The 19,903-nt window shown below is 27.1% G+C and overlaps 1 protein-coding gene across 1 annotated transcript; it reads left to right on the top strand.

The window, feature by feature from the left end:
• Positions 1-15,881: 15,881 nt before the first annotated feature.
• On the top strand, positions 15,882-19,153 carry LOC111637745 (monocarboxylate transporter 12-like). Its single transcript, XM_023383309.1, has 4 exons — positions 15,882-16,147; positions 16,300-16,443; positions 16,844-17,770; positions 19,023-19,153. Exons 1-4 carry the CDS (start codon positions 15,952-15,954, stop codon positions 19,151-19,153), a joined length of 1,398 nt encoding a protein of 465 aa, XP_023239077.1. The 5' UTR covers positions 15,882-15,951.
• The last annotated feature ends 750 nt before the right edge of the window (positions 19,154-19,903 follow it).

Here is a 19,903-nt window from a genome sequence, read left to right as displayed (position 1 = left end):
TCATATTGTTGGAAAAGGAATCGGTTTTCGTGTAAAGAAACAAGTAATTGGTTGTCCTTTAGAGATTAATATCTTTTTAGAAGAGATGCAAGTTGTTGACGGGCAATTAGCTCTGGCATTTGTTTTAATTGAGCGTTAAAAGCCTTTAATTGTCGCGACTAAAATTCGTTTAAAACGAAAACAAAGCATTTGAATTAGTTTTTAATGCAATTTAATGGTTCGAGAAAGTGCCACATCTACATAAAAGCTACTTCTTTAACATTAAAAATATACCGAGGAATTTAATTCTTCAAATAGATTATTAAAACTTTGGGTTTTTTGGTTACATTTAATAAGGAGTGTTTTTCTTTTCTCTAAATAAATTTTAAGCACGATCATTTATTTAATATGGAAAGAAAAAGGACAAACGAAGAAAGAAACGTTCAAGCTTTAATTAACTTTTTTTTTCAGCTGTTAAAATTTATCAAATGGTTCAAATTTCTATAAAATGTAATGGAAATTTTTTTTCTTTAATGATTGCTTTTCTTAATTGAATTTAAATCGAAAATTTATGGTTATTTATAAGATAATTACGTTATTTTAATCAAGTATAAGATAGTTAACTCTTTATCATTTATTATTGATGATTATTGCATTAAGCGACAAGCAAAGTGACAGTTGCATCTATCGAAATGATTACGTGAATGTGTCATCTTGTAATGGGAATAAACCACATTTTGCATTATACTTCCACATTCAACAATTAATTCCTCTCATAAAAATCAAAAATATTCTTTATTCTATACAAATTTAATAACTATAAATGAAATATTAAACAATAAAATTCTTAACGTTTATCCACACGTTTTGAATTAAATGTATAATATACCTTTAAAGATTTCCATAAATATCACAATAATATTTACTCGTCTATAAAATAATTTTACCAATTGATAAATTATTATTTTTTATCAGATTGATTTATAAAGTTTTCAGAAAAATCAATATTATTTCCACTTAAAATTTCATTTTCGTTTCGTATAATGTAAATAAGGTAATGAAATTATGAAAATATTCTACAAATGAATGTAACTTAGTAACATGAAATTTATCATTTTACTCAAATCCCTGTGAAGAATAATGCAAATTTTCTCATTGTTTAGATCTCTTAATTAAATTTATGAGTAATTCAGTTATAAATTACAAGGTATGATAAATATTATAATTATCTATAAGATTTAATAATAATTTAATTTATCTATAAGATAATTAAGGTTATTCATCCAAAATAAATTACTTTTACAAGTGGAGATTGATACATTTCATCTGCAGAAATAATCAATTTTTATCGTCATTCAAAAAATTTCATTCAAAGTAATGCAAATGAAATATTTTATTAATCATTTTCTTATTATCTTCATGGTTATTAATCAAAAGAAATAATTAAGGTATATCTCTATAGTTTGTAAGAGCAAGTCTATTATCCTGGTGCGGTCCTCCACAGTTACATATCTTTTCACAGACAATTACCTCATTATCTGATTTATGACAACCTTCATTAAATTCCTGCACCTGGCAAATTCATATGACGTAAATTTCCATTATCTCTAAACGTCATAATGAAATGGTTTTTATGCACCTCGTTACACAAACTGTTTTTATTGATGGATAGATTTCGTCTTTTCTTCTTCTTCTGCAGGGATTTAATACGATTTTTATTGCTCGGAATGGAAAACAGATGCTACTTCTAACTATAAAAATATGAAAATGTTTAAATAGAAATTGCAACCATAAGTGTCAGTACTTTTGCTTATGAAGATAATTTACTTTCCTGGAGAGAAGCTGGGCAGAAGAAAAAATAATAATATCCAGACCAAGAAAATATTTTAATAATTCCTAAGAAAAACGTTATTTAATTTTCTGTATTGTAAATTATCGATTTTATCGTATATTTTCCGATTACATTTATTATTTCTTTCCATATCGATGCAAGTAAGTCTACTTAACACGTTCTTAACTAATTTTAACACTTGCAAAATAGCGTTTTCTGCATTGGTTCGAGTGCCATTCAATAGAAAACAGATCTTTTACTATGACATATCGTTATCTACCATCATTATTCTTAGCACCAAAGAATTTTCGACCGTAAAAAAAAAAAAAATGGTAGAGAAAAAAATTTTTATTTTACTTTCCTTCAATCGCTGACATCACCTTCAGTGAGAGGAGGATGCTGACGATTCTCTTTTGTTGCTATGGTTACGGGATTAGTGAAGAGTTTTTCCCTCCCTTCTCTGTGGATGTCGTGACTGGAATTTACGATTTCCACTAAGGGGAAGTTCTAATTTGACTGGAATTTCCGCCTTGTGAGCAGAAATCGCTTGCACTCCTACTTGGATGGACGAACCTCTCTGATTTGTAAAAAGAAAAAAGAAGAGTAAAAATACGAGTCTTCAAGTGGAAAGAGATAGGAGGACTCTTATCTTCTTTAATAAATTTGACTAGTAATAGATACTGCTGTTCAACTTCCATTTAATAGGCTCAAATATATTTTCAATTATTCATTTTCTAATTAATCGCATTGAATTTATTTTAAATTTATTATTAATTAATTAAGATAAGTAATTTTTTCATACAACATCAAATTTAATTTAATTTAATTAATTGAAACTGTGTAAGATATAAATTCCCTTTAAATAAAATCAGGATTTCAAATACAGATTAAATAAAAGTATTTTTTAATGTTTCTAAATTCGAATTTCACTTTTTTAATTCAAGTGAAAATAAATTTAATTTCTTAAAATCCATTTTTCAGTTTACTCAATTAAATCCAATGAGTGATTTGTTTATATATATATATTAAAATTAACCATTTACTTTATATACGGAACATTAAAATTAACATTTCTCTGCGAGTATTGCATAAAAAATGATGCAATTTTTCGTAAAAAAAAGTATTCAAATGTACTATTTTTATTCTAAAAATCTTAATAAAAATCAATAACCATTGAATTTCTTGTAAAAATTAAAATAATTTAATTGATTAGAAATCGTTTGTAATACAGTTTTAGACTAAGAAAAATCGAGAAAAATCACTTAAACAAAACTTTTGACGGAATCAAACTTAAGTTTTTCTCGATTAGAGTTGCATCTAGCCAGTCTGTTTAATCCAAGTCAAAAGAATATTTGAATTGCAATTCAATTCATGAATGGAAACGTATCTTGCTGAAACAGCTTTTAAAAGTGGATTTGCAAAGCTCTCAAGATTCGCTATTTCCACAAATCGGTTGTTAGCAATGTTTCATCAATAAAATCAAGCATATTTTCTCATTCTATAAAGATTTCCAATAAAGAAAAGAAAAGAAAAACCTTATTTCATTTTTTTTTTAAAAAAAGATTTATGAATTAGAATTCATCTCTTTTTTATTATTACTTGAGTAAAGTTAAATTAAATTTTTTTTAAATTGAAAAATATTATATCTTTTTTGAATAAATAAAGGATAAATTGTTACGTTTATTTTATGTTTTGAGTAGAAAAATTCTTCGGTTAAAGAGATGGAAGTTATAGAAATTTATCTTCATGCAGTGTAAAAATGCGAATATCAAACGAAAAGAGGAGAAATCAGAATAGTAAAATAATAATAAAAAAAGAGTCAAAACGTCTATCAAATCGAAAATTTTAGCTGATTCAAATGGATTTACATTTTTCTATCTACTGAAATATAATTTATTTCGTCTAAAAATAACCATTTAATCAAAATGATGGATGTTTTACGTAATAAAATTTTACTATTTTATTCATGAAATAAGTTTGTCTACGATTAAAATCTACAAATTGATGAATATTTTCAAACTTTAAGCACTACTCCATATTCTAGTGACGCGCTGGAAGACACTTAGCCAAGAATGAAGGATGATGCTCCAATCTACCTAGAAGCTGTAGTGTAATTGTCGTTTATTATACTTTCCAGGTTAATGAATTTCAAAGACCCTTCTTATCCCTCTAGGGAGCAAGAATAAAACCGAAACCTTTAGTTTAGAATAGCCTTAATTAAATTGTTAATTATGGAAAATGCCTTAGGTATAGTGGGCGAAGTTAATCCTTCTTGGTTTCCCCACAACACTTTACACTTTGAACGAAAAAAAAATAAAAAATAAACTGATGTCATACTTTTCTAACTTATTTGAGAAATTCTTTTGAAACTCTTGTAGACAGTTGAGTAGTCGAGCTATTTGTTTTTCTATTTCAGAATTTTTTTTTTCTTCCTTTTCCTCGTGAAAAGAATATTGACAATGGGTGATGCGATGCTTATCGATAACATCCCTTCATTTTTTCAATATTAATTTTTTTTCTTCATGATTTTCAACATTTCTAATACTTTTATATCTGCCACAAACATAAATTATTTTGTATTTTTGTCTTTATAAATTATATAGGCCTATATATATGCTAACTGGTAAAGATAAATTAACACAAAGTGTGACTTATAAGAGAATAAACTCATTTAAATCAGCTACTGTTTGTGGTAAGCGAAATTTCTTCTATTAATGGTAATTTTGTGTGTTGTTACCTTTTGAAAATTTCATATTAGCCTTAGTAGTTCATCAGCATTTATCATAAGCGACTTCTTTCTAACCGAAACAAAGCCTGTCGATAGATCTTCGCTTGTATGAATGCAAGACAGATTGGTGCAGATGCAATATTTACTTCATCGATCAAAGCAGAAGCGACAAAAAAGAAAAGAAAAGCGTGGAATCCCGCATCCTTAGATGTTAGCCAAAAAAAATTCGGGATATTTAGATTACTTGCTTATATCCATGGATAAGAATGACGGAAAAATGAAGACAAATCTACTGATTTCTGTACTTTTTTCCTCTCATTCATAACTTGCTAAAATGAGGAAAAAAATACTTTTATATTCACTGAAACTGTAACATAAATATGAATGTATTCAGCTGGAACGTGAAAGAAAGCTTTCCTTCGTTGTTTAACTTTGATATTATTTTGTTAAGTACATTATTTTAAACGCCATTTTAATACATTTAAAAGTGTACACTTCTATAATTTGCAAGTATATATATATCATTTTTTTTTATTTAACAAATATTTGACATTATATAAAACTTAATCAAGTTAAGCATTTTCATCAGCCGTAACGTCGAGTAAACGGGGAAGTTTTTAATCAAAGAATTTACAAAAATATACAGAACAATTTATAATCCAACACCCTTGACAATATCATAAAAAATGACGTTTATACACAGCTTGTCTAATCAATATTCGACATTAATTAAAATCAAACTTTAAATATTTATGTAGTAAATTAATGTTCTATTATGTAAAAAAAAAACATGTTTCAAATTTCAAATTAGAATTCCGATGATGATAAACTCTTAAAATATTACGAACAAAAATTATATTTCGACAGATAAAGCCGATAATTAGTACTACTAATGAGAGAATTCGGGTTTAACTCCTCTCATTATAAGCTTATTAATGATAAGAATGGTAAATTCATGTAAGTTATTGGCTAACTTTTAATAAAAGATAAGAATATTATCTGCACAGAAGAAGTCATAATCAAATAAACATTCTTTGTTAAGCAATCATTAGTAGAAATAAATGCTCCGGATGCGGGATATTCCCAGTGAGAATGGCTTAAGGAATAGAAGCACTCTTGGGATTCTTAATGTGACTATTAGTGTTTGATTTGGATTGTTTAGTAACTTTTTTATTAAGAACACTTTCCCTCTTTAATAAATCATATAAAATGACTTTTCGATTGCTTCTGTTGATTCATTAACTAAATTTAGTTCCAAGTGTGTTAAAAGTGTGAAGTTTTATCTTGTTATTCTGTTGTTTACTTTCAAATAGTTCGTTCTTTGTTCAATTTTTCTATTTTTAAGGAAGAAAAAACAGAATAAAACTAAAGAAACTAAAAATTGCTTTTTGGTTCTGTTCAATTTTATCTTTGAATCGCGATATATACAAGAGTTTTTCGATGATAAATACAAATTTTACTGAAAGATTTTGAACAAAACTCAAAAATATTATTATTTTTTTCTTTTTTACTAAAAGTTTTTTTTTATTAAATTTCATAAAATACAAGAAAAACTTTTCAGTTTTTTCAATTTTATTTGACAGTTTTAACGTACGTACTGAGGTAAATATCTTGAAATTAAGATAAAAATCGAGATTTTTGATAAAATACAATTAAAATAATGGGTTTAAAATATTTTATATGTAAATTACGTCTTGCATTAATCACGAGAGGGATCAGAAACCTTTTGGAATCTAGCAATAAAATGTGCCTGGGATACATGTTAAGATGAGATGAAACACGTTGATAGCAATCTTCCAAGGGTTATTAGAAGAGAGAACTTTGTCTAGATTACATAGGATTTATGTGCCATTATAACCATTAGCTCTTATTGTAAATCTGATATTTCTAATTGGTAAGATGTGGGGGCTAATTTATCAATATATACACTTGGCAAATTTACAAGATCTACGTTTACTGTTTCATTAGAGAATGAATAACAAATAAGCTAATCCATCAGAAGAATTATAATAATTTCTGTAGAATTCCTCGTAAGACAAATCGTATAAATCGCTATAAAATTAATCATCAAAGTTTTATTTATTTGATGAATTTCTAGATGGCAAAATTCATCAAATAAGCCATTAATAATCTAGAAAAACATTCTGAGAAAATTAATTTTTCTTGAAAATTTTGTAACGTGTAAAAGGATATGTAGAAAATTATCGAGATTATGATCAAATCTTCTTCTTCTTCATTGTGGACAATTCAAAAATTTCGATTTTAATTAGATACACTACATTATTTTGCTGGAAGAATGCCAATGTTCTTGACAAAATTTGGGATTTCTATCCATTAAACTGCAAGGAATATTTTTGAAAAAAGATCATTTATCTGTTAAACGTCATACCAGTCATATTTGAAGCCTTGATCTCATCCGAAGTTTAAAGTAATTAAACTTACTTGCTTTACTGCAGTTTTATTTGCTCTGTTAAACAAAAATTTAAAAAAAAAAACATCACAGAACTCGAGTTATTTATCTAAGTTTGTTTACTCGTGAGAAAATAAGGAATTTTTAACTGTAAACAAACATAAGAGCTATGTTTTCTTGTCGCTTCAAACGAGTGTTCAATCCATAAAAAAAATACACACAGATAAAGTATTCAGTTAAACTTGTTGATCCTCAGCTTTGTTACTTATATATATCAGAACAAAGCACTTGGTTAGCCATTAGATTAGATCATAAGTCTATTTTTCTCAATATGGAGTCAATGAGGCATGGTGCCATTCTTACGCCTGGTAGAAAAAACAGAGCTGAATGAAATGATAAAAGGTTGAGATTTATAAATATCACACCATTCATTTACTTTCAATTTCAAACATTTATTATTAAAGAATGAAGAATATTGTTTACTTTGCAGAACTTCTTTGTTAAATTTAATATTAAAATAATAAATGCTTACTGTCATTAAATAGTAAAATAAATAATGAGAAAAAAAATATAAAATCGTGAGTAATTTCATTATCAATTGTGGTTCTGAAATTACAGATTGAATCGAAAACAAAAATCTATATTTAATTTTTAAAAATTTAATTGGATGATAGGGAAAACAAAAGGATTTTTTGCCAGCCAATAATCATATTAACGTATTTATTTAGATATAAATACTATAAATGCATTAACAAACACGTATTCTTAATTTTCTCTCTTCTTTTTAACCGATTCAGTCTTTACGTAGGCCATGTTTTCTAACGTTAATCAATGTTATCAAGTGAAGACGACGATCAATATTTACCGAAAAATTAGTTTTCTATAAGATTTTACTTAATTTCTAAATTAAACACTTCACAATCTAATGAAGTTAAGGCAAAGACGATATCAATGTTTCATAAATTATTAGAAGAGATGCTCTTTTAACGTTTACGAAATAATCTCTCTGGTTTCCTGACTAAAAAGAAACAAAATTAGAGAGAGAAAAAATATTTCAAAGCTTAAATTTTCGCTACTTTTTTCCAATAATATTGACCCTTGAGGGCTTATAACATCAAAAAGTGTCGCATCTTCTCTATGGAATCAAAATTGACGCCTTACTTTCCGTTCCAATCATCGAAATGGGAAACCATCTCTGTTCCGTCTAAAGTCATTCACGGCGGCAAAGACGAAAGAAAAGTTTTTGGACAATTTTCTTCTCTTTCCTTCTCTTCCGTCCCAACGAGATTATGTCATGGGTTGGAGTATAAGAACGATTCTGCACCTTCTGTCGCCATAGAGACCAATAGCTTTCTCATGTTTTATCGCCTTGCAGAGTATGGGAATTGCAAATGGCTACTTTTTATGACAGGTTAGATGTTTCGTCTTTTTACGAACAGTATAAAATGCAAGAGTTAATGTCATTGAAAATAACGGATTTTCAACAATTGATGAAGTACAGTCTACAGATTGACATAAATACTTTTATATTACTTCTTGTAAAGGCAATTTTATACATTTATATTATATTTATAACAGATGAGAAGAGTTACTTTTTATACATACGATATTAAAATATATATATATATATATTTTCCTTTATAAGAAAAAACAAATGTATACTTAAAGAGATAATGCAGGTATTAAAGATTGTTTACCTAATTAATTTCAATTTTTTTTAACATTTATTCTACGTATTTTCTTCTTTAATTTATCCTTAGAATAATTACTGCTTACTAAATACATTTGTAAATATTATTTTTTAAAAATTAATAATTTTTATATAATTTTTAAAATCTTTTTGGTTAATTTTATAAGAATTAAAGCAAATGTTAATTTAAAACTTTATAATTCCAGGCTGTAAATACTCTTAATGGAAAAGAAGCTTAAGTGATGACAGAACTTTGCAATTACAAGACTATAATTGTTTTAGTATAAACTTTAATTGAGATTTTAAAATCTTAAGAGCATTGATTCTTCTTTTCACTTTGTACTTTTAAATTCTTGCAATTTTAAAATTTTATGAAGGAAAAAATTACACATTTATTTGCTTTACATTCTTATTGTAAGAAAATTATATTTTTATAATTAAACTTTACTAAAAAGCTTTAAAAAAATAGTTAAAGATTTTTCGAAATTATTATTTATCGAACTTTTAAATAGATTTTTACATAAATTTTGTTAAAATGTTTGAATATTTTGGGTTTAACTTTAAAGAAATTTTCTTCGAAACTTCGTATGGAATTTATTCTTATAAAATTTCTCTTAAAAAATTAAAATTCCCTTTAAAATCCTTACATTTTAATGAATTTTATTAAAAACTTATACCTTTGTGTAATTTAACACGAACAGAATTATTCTGTATAACATTTTTAAGTTTTAATGCAGTGTTTTGAATTCTGTACCATATTCTATAACAGTTTCTGTAAGGTGTTTTGTATTAAAGGAGAGGTTAAAAAGAGTATTTTATCGATGACAAATGCATTTGAGGATTTTCTAGTCGAGAAAAAAGAAAGGTAAAAAAAAGAAAAAAGAAAAATCGATATTGGGTAGTGACTTTCATTAATGCAATAGCACCTGACTGAAGCTGATAAGACTTTGGCTGTCGCCGATGAAGTTAGTACTGTAATGGTGCTACTTGTTAATCTCAATACACAAAAGAGTTACAAAGAATGCTATTCGCGTACTAAACGAATAGTCTATAATTAAAGGTCTTTCGCCAAGAATACAGAAGAAACTAGATTTATTATTACCTAAGTAGTACTTAAATGTGACAAGTCTCTTAAGAGAGATCTCAAAGTTTGTAAAATTTAAGAAGAAGAAGAAGAAAAAAGGAAAAAATTTCTTCTTAATTACATCTTTTTCTTATATAAACAATAAATAAGCATTTTAAAATAATATTTTATTACATATTATTATCGATTTTTTAAATGTTTTTACTCGAATTATAAAACAAATTTTAAGGGGAATTTTAGAAAATTTCTTTAAATTATATCAATTGTGATTCTTGTGGACATAAAAGAAAAGGGAGAAAAAAATATATATCAAAAGTTAGCTTCAAAAAATTCAAACTAATTTTGAACTTGGAAAGAAATTTCTACCTCTAAATTGGAAGGACTTTTAAAGATATTAGAAAATTTTCGGACGAACAAATACAGAAGGGATGTTATATAAAATCAGAACAGCGGAAATTTGTAGAAAGGTTTTCTATTCGTTGTTTCACCAATGTGTATTGATTTAAATTTAAATATATATATATTCAAATTTAATTATCTTTTCCATCTTATCTTGTGGTTAAGAAAGAAAAAAAAAACTACTGTAATTTCTCTTTGATAGCTTTATTGGACATCTCTATAAAATATAAAGTAGGATATTAATACGTTTAAAAGCATAAAAGCAAAGAGTTTTACGATTTTATAAACTAACTACTATCTTCCTTTCTCTATAAATTTTGTTCTTGAAGGGTTAAACAGTCTGCGAATTTTTTTTTTCTTCTGCTAAACAGGAAAAACAAATATTGAGAGTGACTTAGTGAACAAAAGAAAAAAAAAAAAAAGTTTAAGATGTGATAACAAGAAAAATTCTATCCTATTATTTGTCGCCTTAAGCTGTTTCTGTTTAATTACTCTTCATGATGTACTTTATAGTAAATGTAACTCTATTTTTTGCCATTTTTCATAGTTTTATTCGTTTAATAAATTATTAAATTAGAGCTGTTACTTTAATCAAGTTTTGAGGACGAATACTTAAAAAAATAATTCCATACAAAAAAAAAATTTATAGCAATTTTTTTTTTATCTTTTAAACGATAAATATATTGTCATTTACTTTTTAGTACGTGATTTTTTTTTAGCAACTTCCATAAATCGCTGTTCTAAAATGTCATATAGTGGATAATAATTCAAACTTAATCGATGTTATCTTAACAGTTTAAAAATATATCTTTAAAAAACTGATTTTAATGTATTAAATAGATGATTGATCATAAAAATAGGAATTTTATTCTAGTACTTGAGATTGTAGTAGGATATTAAGGTTTTCATTCATAGAAGAATTCTAAACATGCAACAAGAGTTACAGTTAGAATTCTTTGTATGAAGGGAGAGAATTCGGCTCAATCGTCCTCTCTAGAAGTTTTCTCGGATAAATTACATTCCTCTTTTGTTTATTTCTAAGTCTAAATGAATTTTTCTTGCAAGAAAATAACTGGTTTTCAAAGAAATATGCAACTTCATACCATTTTAATTAGCACGATAAATGCAACTGGATGAGATGATATAAAGACTAAATAAGATGAACTTTTTTTATATAATTTACAGACATATTTAAGATTATTTTACAAAATTATTTGCCTGTTAATTTATTACAAGAAACGATCGATTGCATGAAAGAAAAAGTTTTTAAATTTTTTGTAATTTTCAATTAATTAATCATTTTTTTAATGCTTCTATAAAAACAGAGTAAGGGGAAATAGTGCAGACTCTTTTGTTCTTCTGTAAACATATGATAATAAAATTATAAACACAGAAATAAGGAATGATTGAATGAAATATTAGATAATTCTTTCATTTTCGTGCATAAAAGAACAAAAAAAAGTTTCTGTGTAGTATTTTTCTAGTTAGATTTAGTAACTTTAATAATTAACGTCAACAATTCTTATAAAGTCTTGTTTTTATTTATAAATAAAACAATAATCTAATGTTCTTATTGATATTTTATTAATTAATTTTTATATCTTTATTATAAAATACCAATATGAGTTATCGCATGACGAAAAAAGTAAGATTTGTTTATTGTTTCTAGTGTAGAAATCTAAAATAAAATGTTCTTCTTCGTATCAATCATTGAATATTGGATATCCTGACTGAAGCTGATAAGACTTTGGCTGTCGCCGATGAAGTTAGTACTGTAATGGTGCTACTTGTTAATCTCAATACACAAAAGAGTTACAAAGAATGCTATTCGCGTACTAAACGAATAGTCTATAATTAAAGGTCTTTCGCCAAGAATACAGAAGAAACTAGATTTATTATTACCTAAGTAGTACTTAAATGTGACAAGTCTCTTAAGAGAGATCTCAAAGTTTGTAAAATTTAAGAAGAAGAAGAAGAAAAAAGGAAAAAATTTCTTCTTAATTACATCTTTTTCTTATATAAACAATAAATAAGCATTTTAAAATAATATTTTATTACATATTATTATCGATTTTTTAAATGTTTTTACTCGAATTATAAAACAAATTTTAAGGGGAATTTTAGAAAATTTCTTTAAATTATATCAATTGTGATTCTTGTGGACATAAAAGAAAGGGGAGAAAAAAATATATATCAAAAGTTAGCTTCAAAAAATTCAAACTAATTTTGAACTTGGAAAGAAATTTCTANATATATGCCCAGCATTTCTCTAATAACAAATAAATAAAACAAAACTAATTTACTATATTAAATTTATTTGGAAATAATATAAATTTTATTATATTAAAATATAATATAAGTAAATAAAATATAACGTTACTATTTATTAATTTTATTTAAAAAAACAATAGAAAATATGATGCATAACACAACATTGAATGATAGAATGTGGATACTTTTAAATATTTAGATTATTGAAATATAAAATAATATAGAATATTATATAACCATATTATAATAAATTTGATTTACTACGAAAATATATAGAAAATTAAGACTTATCTCTACATGATGTGAAGGTATCTGATGACAAAGTTGGGCCCTATATTTCAGTGCCAAATAAATCATTGTAGATATGACAAAAATAGTTTTCTTGACAAGTAAAGTCGTGTGTCGATATTTACAATTTATGATATAAATTCTGACTATAAAATTTATTGAAAATAAAGATTTAAAAAAATGTTTTCTGAGGAAAACAAAAATAAATCATTCGTAAATTATCATAGATAAAAATTCCTAGAAACTTATTTCAAAATATAAAGAGGTGAGAATGAATTTTACAAGAATTATCTTGAAATGGAAATTAAAATAATTAAAATTACCGAACAATATGCCACTATTGAGATATTTATTTATTTTTTTTTTTAAATAAAATAGAAAAATACAGTCAAGTAAACTTCAAAAACATCTAAAATAATGTCAGATAAAAATTTTAAAATATTGAAAAATGAAAAATTGTTAAATGTACTTAACGAGATAAATTATTTTTCATTAAAAATAACTTCCCAGTTAGTCTATTATTTATTGAAAAATAATGAAAATTTTATGATAAAGTTCTTACAAATATAGGCGGTACTCTGTCAAATTTATTTTAAAAAATGGTTGAAGATTATTACAAAATTGTCAGTAAGATTGGATAAGAAAAAGTAAACGTAACTCTTCTTACTTTTATTCTTTAAACTAATCTGTGTTAAAAGTTTATCTCTAGTCTTTCCTCGCGAATTTATTAAGAACTGCCTGTAATTCATAATATATATATTTTTTCTTTTAATTCTTTTTTTTATCGTCTGCTAGGATTATTATTATTATAATATATATAAACAAGAATGATTTATATCATAGTGAAATATATATTTTTTTTGAAACTGTAAACGAAAGAGTGATTATCTCATTACAGGATGTAAAACACTTCTGTTGTAAAAATAAACTGAATATAATTAATGAGACCTGAAATGCAAGACCGATGCAGTTAAGGTATTAACCATTAATTCTTAAAATGTTATTATTGGAGGGGGAAAAAAAAGGCGTTATCTTTTGAAGGCAGTCTATTTATACCCTGAAAACGTAAAAATAAATGCTAGTTTATTTATTTATTTGTTTTACAATAATGGGGTGTTCCGTATGTAGGACGCTAGGGACTTGAGTAACAGGCAAAAACCATACATTGTTATATTCAAGGATTTCTTTTCTCTGTGTTTATTGGTTTAATTATTGCGAGCGTGCTGATTAATTAAAGAACAGTCATTATATCATGTTTTATAGTAATCCTTGAAGTGTTTCACATAAATGTTTGCTTGTCTTCTGGAATAACGATATGTTTTAACCGATGAACGTGGTACAAACGTATCGTTAGGTGTCTTGGAAGGTCGTCTCATTTGTCTTTGGTATGGTAGATTCCCAAAGCATTCCAAGTAAAATCGTGCAACTTGCACAGAATAAGTGAAAAAGAGAATCCAAGGAATTTTCTTCCGTGGATCCAATCATTATTTATGGCGTGGTACAAAATATAAGTGATAAATAATGAATACCATTTCTTTCCTCAAATTGATGCGCGATCATTGTCATTCTGTCAACCCCACCCATGAGCTTATTATACATCTTTATCAAGTTCGGCCGAATAATCATATGTTCCTCTTTTCTTCATGTCAAAATATTTTCCAGTAGACACTTTTCCTGTCTATTTAATGCTATAGTCTTAATTCCCTCCACTCTAAGACCTTTCAAAGATGAAATCAGCTTTAGTGTCACAATTCAAAATGTACAGGAGGAGAGAAAAAACTGAATGCCTTTTTCCTAGAGTCCTATATAAAAAGCAGCTAATTTTATCGCTTAACATTAAAGCTAATAATCACAACATGGTTTTTATTAAAATTCCATAAATTCCATAAAATTCTATTACATATCCGAAAGTTTAATTTATGAAAATATTATTTTTAAACACTTTATTATATAATTGTTTTTAAACAAAATATACGTGATGATGCCCAATGAACGAACTAACTTATATAGATGCAGGATAAAATTTTCATTTCCTCCAAATTTAGTCGACAAATCATTTCAGCTACCATCTTCAGTTAAATATATTTTAACAATAACAATATGTAAAAGTAACGTCACCTTTACTTCCTCATGAATAATTACAAATTTATGAACTAATTTATTAGTTAGTGTCCTATATGTAGAACACTAATTCAGTTAAGCAAATAGGACATTATATCAGATTAAAATAAGCAAGTCTCAAACATCCAGCGTTATCCAGGAATGTGATTTGTGACCGTTTGAAAATGTTGACCCGTTGGTTGTGAAATACCGGAAGAGACTGAAATGTTGAAGAAGGAAAATATTCCTTTTCACATAAAAAAAATTAAAATTTTATTGCTGTATAATTCGATTAAAATAAATCGAGAGTCGTATGAACAATATTGAGAAAATATAATTATAAAATCTGTTTTTATTTACTTCGTAGCAAAATAAATAAAATTTTTTTATAAAAAGTTTTTGAATAATAATGAAAGTTTATCGAAAAACAATATATAATAACTCGACGAGATAAATATGATTGAAAATGTTAACGTACTTCACGAAAGTAAACAATGATGGAAACAACCAAACAAACAAACAAAATTCATTTTTTAAATGGATTTTTTAAATTCTGGATAAAATTTATTTTAAATTAATGTTTTCAATATTCTACATAAAAATTTCTTTAATAAAAATTTAAAAATATATTCTTAAAACTAATCTACAAGAAAAATTTTTATAATAATTTAAATATATCTAAATAATATGCAGAACTGTGGAAAGTAGGTCCCCATATTTGATCCCTTAAGACGCTCTCGGTTTATCACAATCCTCCATTTTTCCCAATCTTTATGCCCTTGAAATTACATAAAAATCAATTTTCTACCGTTTATAATTATAATTTTCTTATACGAATTTCTGAACAGCTGAAAAGGTCAAAGTTCCATGGCTACTTCTCAGCTATATCCTTGATAATTCATAAGTGTAAATTAACTCCAAATAAATTTTAAAATATATCAAAAGAATACGAAATGTTTTTACTTTGTTACTTGTTAAATAATCTTATCAAAGCTTATCTTATTTTCTTTATCGTTACGAGTATTTAAATATTAATACTCGGTTGATATACTTAGACATCTCATTTTAAATTTACAAGTAATTGTTTCATGTAGTCTATATGCTAATATTTATAAATTGAGTTAGAAGTTCGATCGTAACATAAAAAATTTCGAGTGAGTAAAGTCATTCGATGACAAACATCGCAAGTAAGAAAAAGAAATGGAACTGGTTGGTGGCTTTAGCTTGTTTCTGCACAATGTTCACCACTATAGGAGTTTTACGTATATCGGGAGTATTATACACTTCCATCACTCATGTATATAGTGTTTCGAGAGAAAATGCTGCATGGCCTTTCTACGTTCGTAGAAGTGTGGGTCTGTTTACTAGTAAGAATTTATTCTAAAATTTCGTACTGTAACAGCAATAACTTTTCAAAAAATATAAAGTTTTAAAGCCAAAAACTTTTTTGAGTTTTTAAGAATTATTATGCCTTAAACATTTGTAATATTTTCGTATTTATGTTTTCATTGTTTTTTAGCGCTATCTTCTGGTTTTCTGATGCAATATTTCGACATTCGTACACAAGTTTTTGCAGGCATTCTCTTATGTTCTTTAGGACTTGGCCTTTGTTACTTGGCAGAAGAAGTACTCTTCATTACTCTATCGTTCGGAATCATGTACGGTAAGTCTCTTTTGATTCAACTTGACATATAAAATATTGGCTTAGTTTATTTTTTGACAAATCTAGTTATTATCGCTACCATAAACATTGTTAAGCGCTTGTGACATTTACTAGTTATCCCCGTCTACGTGAACTTAGGTGCGTTATTCTTCAAGATTAGAAAATAATCATTTTATGGCACCTTTTAAATTATTCTTATCTACTAGATTAAAATTATTTTTTAAAATATTTATGGTTAGAATACTGTTATAAATATTATTTAATATTTAACAGTATAATTGTTTATGTTAAAGTTTGAAAAAATTTCTCGAATTTACTTTATAAAAAAAATTTATATTTATTCTCGTTTTATTGCTATTTTATGATGTTTCTTTCTGATTAAAAATTTTTTTTATTTTAGGAATTGGTTCGGGCGTGGTTAGAACCTCAAATGTAATCATCATCAATCGTTACTTTTCCCAATATCGAACAATTGCAACTGGGTTAATCCTTTCTGGCACATCCTTAGGATCTTTTGTCTTTCCACCTTTCGCAGATTTTCTCATTCACTTTTACGGACTAAGAGGGAGTTTCTTATTAATTTCTGGAATTCTACTTCAAGGTTTGATAGCGACTTCTTTATATAAAACTACGACAGTGCCTAGAAGGAAGAAATCATTGGATGTTCCGAAGAACTTAACAACACTCGAAGAAGATTGTAAAAGTCATCAGTCCAAAACAGCTGATAACGTTCGGGAGATAGAAATAAGAACAATTTTTGAACCCAAACTAATCAATTCGAACGAAGAGGAAAGTATTTCCAATAAGCAGAATTCTTTAAAAGAAAAATCTAACACGAACAAGTTCTGCTTAGCATTAATGTCGTATCTGCATATATTTAAGTTTCCTATGTTTTATGTCATCTCTGTAACATCTATCATAGCTAAAATAAGTTTTTACACTTTTATCAATACTATAATCGATTTCGCTATCGATTGTGGAAATTCGCGACATAACTCTATCTTCCTCCTGTCTGCATCTTCGATTTCGGAAGTGATTGGTCGTTTAGGATGCGGATTTTTCATAGATTTGAAAGTTTTAAAGAGACAAACAGTTATACAAATCTCCTTCGTTAGTTTGGCTTCTATTTTTGCAATTATTCCAATATGGAATAGTTATGGGATGTTGATAACTGCGACTATTTTGATCGGTATCTTCGCTAGTTGTTTAATCGTTAATAGCTCTGTGTTATATACAGAGTATCTTGGTATTGAAAATCTTCCTTACGCTTACGGAATTGAGACAACATTAAGTGGATTAATCGGCTTTCTTTTACCATTGTTCATAGGTACGTACTGTTATCTTTTATCACATATTAAACTTAACTCAGTGGCTCGTTATCCTATGGGCAAAAAGGGCAATTGCCTGGGGTCCCCGCCAACGGGGACATCAAACCAATTTTTTATAAGAAAATATTTCTTTCTAAAACATTCCCTGAAGAAAAATGTCTGAAATTAACACTGTATAGTACTGTACATGGGGTACATAGTTCAAATCCCCTAATTCAAATTCGCCTGGGCCCCGTGAACCTATAACGCGCCATTGATATAATTATGTTTACATCTTATTACAGTAGAACCTCGAAAACTCGGCCTAATGTGGACCGAAGGGTGGCCGAGTTTGTGAAAATGCCGGGTTATCGGGAATGGGGTTAAAAAAGGATAAGTATGCGTGTTTCCTCAGAAAATACTGTACTGTACTTGTATGTATTGTTTGCTTGAGAATACAACAGAGAATAAACTGCCCAAATACCCTTAAACAAAGGAAAAGTACGTACTTTATGAAGGCATAGAGCCTTTACTACATGAAAATGAAAATTAATGAATACACTGTGTACAGTAATTTACCTGATAAGACAGACCTCAGAAAAATACTTTATGAGAGCTTTTATACTTTTATAAAGCTGTCTATAATGAAAATTAATTAACTAAGGATTTTTTTGCCCTGCCAGGGTGTGGCCGAGTTATCCGGAGTGCCGGGTTATCGAGAGCCGAGTTTTCGAGGTTCTACTGTAATAAGAAAAATTTCGATAATATATGTAATATTAATAAATAATGCTCTATATAACTTAATCAAGATGAGTTTGCGATATTCGTTGACTAAACTTAAACGAATTCATTCGATATAACGTAGGAAAGAGAAAATGATTTTCCGTGTTTATCCGTGTAGTAATAGAATAAATAATGTAGCAACGAATGTAAACATTTCTTTAACATGTTAATTAGTTTGCTTGTTTGCATTAACCTTAATCAAAACAACAATAAGATTATTTAAAAATCTAATTTAATTTATTATTGTTTTATTTTGATAAAATTAATTTAATTTTGTGTATTCTTTCATTTCATTTTTATCGAAAAACATTTCCTCCGATTTAAGATTATGTCGAGTGAATTGATTATAAAATATTAGCTTTTATAACAGGAAGGATGGAAATTCTCTTTGAGTTTAGTAAACAAACTCACAAACTCATCCCATTATTCAGAAATCTACAGAAATATAACCGATTTTTTTCTTTTTTCTTTTTAATCTTCTCTATTCAGGTTATTGCCGCGATGTCATAGGAAGCTACAACTTATTATTTTACGTATTTGGAAGTCAGCATTTATTTGCTGCAATTTTATGGTCAAAAGAGCTCGTTAAAAGAAGTCTTTTACTTTGTAAATGTCAATAAATCATCTTATTATAGAATGATTATTAATTTATCGTTAAGAAAAGATACATAAACACAGTTTAAAAGAAACTAATAAATAGATTATTTTATAAAATGTATATATATGTACGCTTAAAAATATATATATATTTTGGGGGAGAAGAGGGGAAATTTTCGGAGGGAAGCAAATTTAGCAAAAGTTTCTGTGTTGGTGACACCTGGTGCAGCTAACAATCCAGAGAGAAGGGGGAGGAATACTACTACAACCGCTCGATGAAGCTCGTAAAATGTCAGAATCGGAAATGTTGCGGAAGTCAGAGGAGAGTGATAGACTGATTTTCTTTTTTCCATGTTATTTTCCAGCAGCTTAAGTCGCGTCTAAGATTGGTGTAACAGTAAAATAAGTTTACAGATAGTAAGTTATCTCCTTTCTTGCCTCCGTAAACAACGCGGTATCGCGAATGTGAGAAAAAAATGATCAAGCTCGCGTGTTTTCATCGTAAGCTTAATAATTAATTAGAGACAGCACTCGAGTATAACGTAAACAAGAAAATTTTTATAAAAATAAATAAAAGAGAAACCGTACGAAAGACTTCTGTGTACCAAGTTTCGTTAGAGCGAAACATAATTATCTTCATTGAATGTGAATTCTTTGACAGAAATAATGAATGGATAGCTGAAAGCAACAGCCTCTTTGGATAGTTAGCAACAATACGATTCAAACAAAAGCCGACAAAAGAATGTTGAATTTTCGACTGAATAACTCTTTGT

This window comes from Centruroides sculpturatus, unplaced genomic scaffold (genome assembly GCF_000671375.1).
Source record: "Centruroides sculpturatus isolate CEXI.00-Female unplaced genomic scaffold, Cexi_2.0 scaffold1112, whole genome shotgun sequence".
Taxonomy (NCBI): Eukaryota; Metazoa; Arthropoda; class Arachnida; order Scorpiones; family Buthidae; genus Centruroides; species Centruroides sculpturatus.
Note: the sequence above shows the minus strand (reverse complement) of the source record. Positions and strands in the feature narration are given on the sequence as shown.

Coding starts and splice junctions, on each gene's coding strand:
- LOC111637745 (XM_023383309.1), top strand. CDS start 15,952: ATGACAAACATCGCAAGTAAGAAAAAGAAATGGAACTGGTTGGTGGCT. Junction 16,444..16,843: donor ATCGTTCGGAATCATGTACG/GTAAGTCTCTTT, acceptor TTTTTATTTTAG/GAATTGGTTCGGGCGTGGTT. Junction 17,771..19,022: donor TCTTTTACCATTGTTCATAG/GTACGTACTGTT, acceptor TTCTCTATTCAG/GTTATTGCCGCGATGTCATA.